Source organism: Hipposideros armiger, unplaced genomic scaffold (assembly GCF_001890085.2).
Source record: "Hipposideros armiger isolate ML-2016 unplaced genomic scaffold, ASM189008v1 scaffold_2094, whole genome shotgun sequence".
In the NCBI taxonomy this organism is placed as follows: Eukaryota; Metazoa; Chordata; class Mammalia; order Chiroptera; family Hipposideridae; genus Hipposideros; species Hipposideros armiger.
In genome coordinates this window covers 23,839-25,877 of record NW_017733442.1, presented here as the reverse complement: position 1 = coordinate 25,877, position 2,039 = coordinate 23,839, and the positions used below count along the sequence as shown (strand labels likewise).

Genomic DNA, 2,039 nt, shown 5'->3' with positions numbered 1-2,039 from the left:
GGCTTGTATCAGCCCAGGATGTTCTGCCTTTTGTGTCATGGAAACACCAGCAACTGAGTAAGAGTCTTGTAGAGCTTTCCTCTCACACTCTCCCCCTCTTCTGTGTTTTTGGTTTTCAGACTGGAGAAGAAAGTATGAAGGGGAAGGTGAGAGAAGCTATTCCCTCCACCTCCATTATCTCTCCTTTCATGTCCCTAGTTTTTGAATCTTGAGACCCTGAGGTCATGGGTCTCTGCAGAGACAAGCTTGTGAAGGGAACCCTGAAACTGTCTGCAGATGCTGGGGGAGGTGTGTTTGTAGAGAATCCCATGGCCTTCAGTAGATCTCTGGTGGACCCGTGACACCCACAAAGGTTAACCACCCTTGGTGTCCTGTCTCCCTGCTTCCTCTTCTCCATGTGAGCACTGACCCTCCTGCTCTTCTTGTTTTCAGAACTGAGAGACATCCGGAAACACGCAGGTACCAATGACTGGAGGGGTGAGAGTGGACAGAGCCACGGGTGGGCATGGGAGAGGGAGCTGACCAAAGACAGATATGGGGAACAGGAACACTGAGACACATGGACTGCAGATTTTAAATCTGTGAGGCCCAGCTCCATCCCAGGGGGCAGCTGCCCCAGATTCATTTCTTGGCCCAGAATTAGAAGGGGAGAGGGCAGGGGGCTGGGTAAGGCAGGATGGGAGTCAGAGGCTAAGCTCCAGGGAACTGGGGGCACAGGTGACTGGCCAAGGGGATGGACTGAGGAGAAGGAGGTGAAGTTGGGCAGGACTCAGAATGGGAGCAAGCTGGTTACAAGGGACAATCAAGGTCTCACAAAGTGAAGCAGTGGACTGATGTGGCGGTACAGTAGAAGGGCTGCGTGATATACAGGAGCTAGGACCTCACAGTTGGGCATCTTCAGGCATTGTTGAAGCCTGGAGCCCCACTGGAGATAAAGAAGGGGCAGCGGACAGTGTCTGACGGAGCCTCTGGCTCTAAGACCTGACCTGATCCCACCCTGAGACAGTCTGCAGGGGGAGGGGGTGGCATCTGCATCCAGCCCAGGTACCTCCTCAAGTAACTCATGCTCTCTCTCCCTCACCACGCCCCAGTGGAGGTGACCCTGGACCCAGAGACAGCTCACCCCCAGCTCCACATTTCTGATCTGAAAGCTGTGCGCTATAGGAACATTCCTCAGGTGGTGACCGACTCAGACAAGAGATTTGCAAGGAAGTGTGTGGTGGCTTCTCAGGGATTCCAGGCAGGAAAACATTACTGGGAGGTGGACGTGGGACACAATGAAATGTGGGATGTGGGAGTGTGCCGGGACGACGTGAACAGAAAAGTGGTGCATGTGACTTTGTCTCCCCACAATGGGTACTGGGTGTTCAGACTGACAAGAGAACAACAGTATCTCACATTAACCCCCCGTAGAATCAAACTTTCTCTGAGAACACCTCCTACACGAGTTGGGGTCCTTCTAGACTATGAGGGTGGAGCCATCTCCTTCTTCAATGTAAATGATCAGTCCCACATTTACACCCTAACATGTCAGTTTGAAGGGTTATTGAGACCCTACATCCGACATTATGTGAGTGATGAGGATAATGTGACTCCCATAGTGATCTGCCCTGTGTCAAAGAAAGAACAACTTCTGACACACACAACCTGGAGCCTGCTCCACTGGTGACCACACCCTTCCTATCCAGGGTGGTGGTGCCCAGAGGAAATCACACCTCACACTCTGTCTCAGGACACTGAGCTTCTTCTCAGGCTCCAGAGCCCTGCAGTAGATAGCAACATGGCTTCCAGATAAGGCAGGCTGGCCCATTGATGTGGGGTCAGGGGTCATGGCTGCCCTGAGTCGGGGAGGGAAGGAGGTTGATGGTGCATTTGGTTTGTGCGAATTCTGCAGCCAAAGGACCTTTGACAAGTAACAAACTCTCAGGCTCCTCACCTGTAAAACAGGGACAAGAATTCCCACCTCAGGGTTGAGTGAAGACCAGAGACAGTGAATGTCAATCATTGTCAGTGGCCTGGTATCAGTGGACGATGTGTTT

The 2,039-nt window shown here is 52.4% G+C and overlaps 1 protein-coding gene across 1 annotated transcript in view; it reads left to right on the top strand.

Annotated features, from left to right (window-relative positions):
- LOC109378523 (butyrophilin-like protein 3) overlaps positions 1-1,669 on the top strand; it is a gene marked incomplete at its 5' end in the record, with an annotated part of 23,686 nt that extends 22,017 nt beyond the window's left edge. The window contains 3 exons of the mRNA XM_019634876.1: positions 120-146; positions 433-459; positions 1,092-1,669. Coding sequence (XP_019490421.1) covers positions 120-146; positions 433-459; positions 1,092-1,669 — 632 coding nt within the window. The remainder of the gene's footprint in view (positions 1-119; positions 147-432; positions 460-1,091) is intronic.
- Positions 1,670-2,039: the final 370 nt, after the last annotated feature.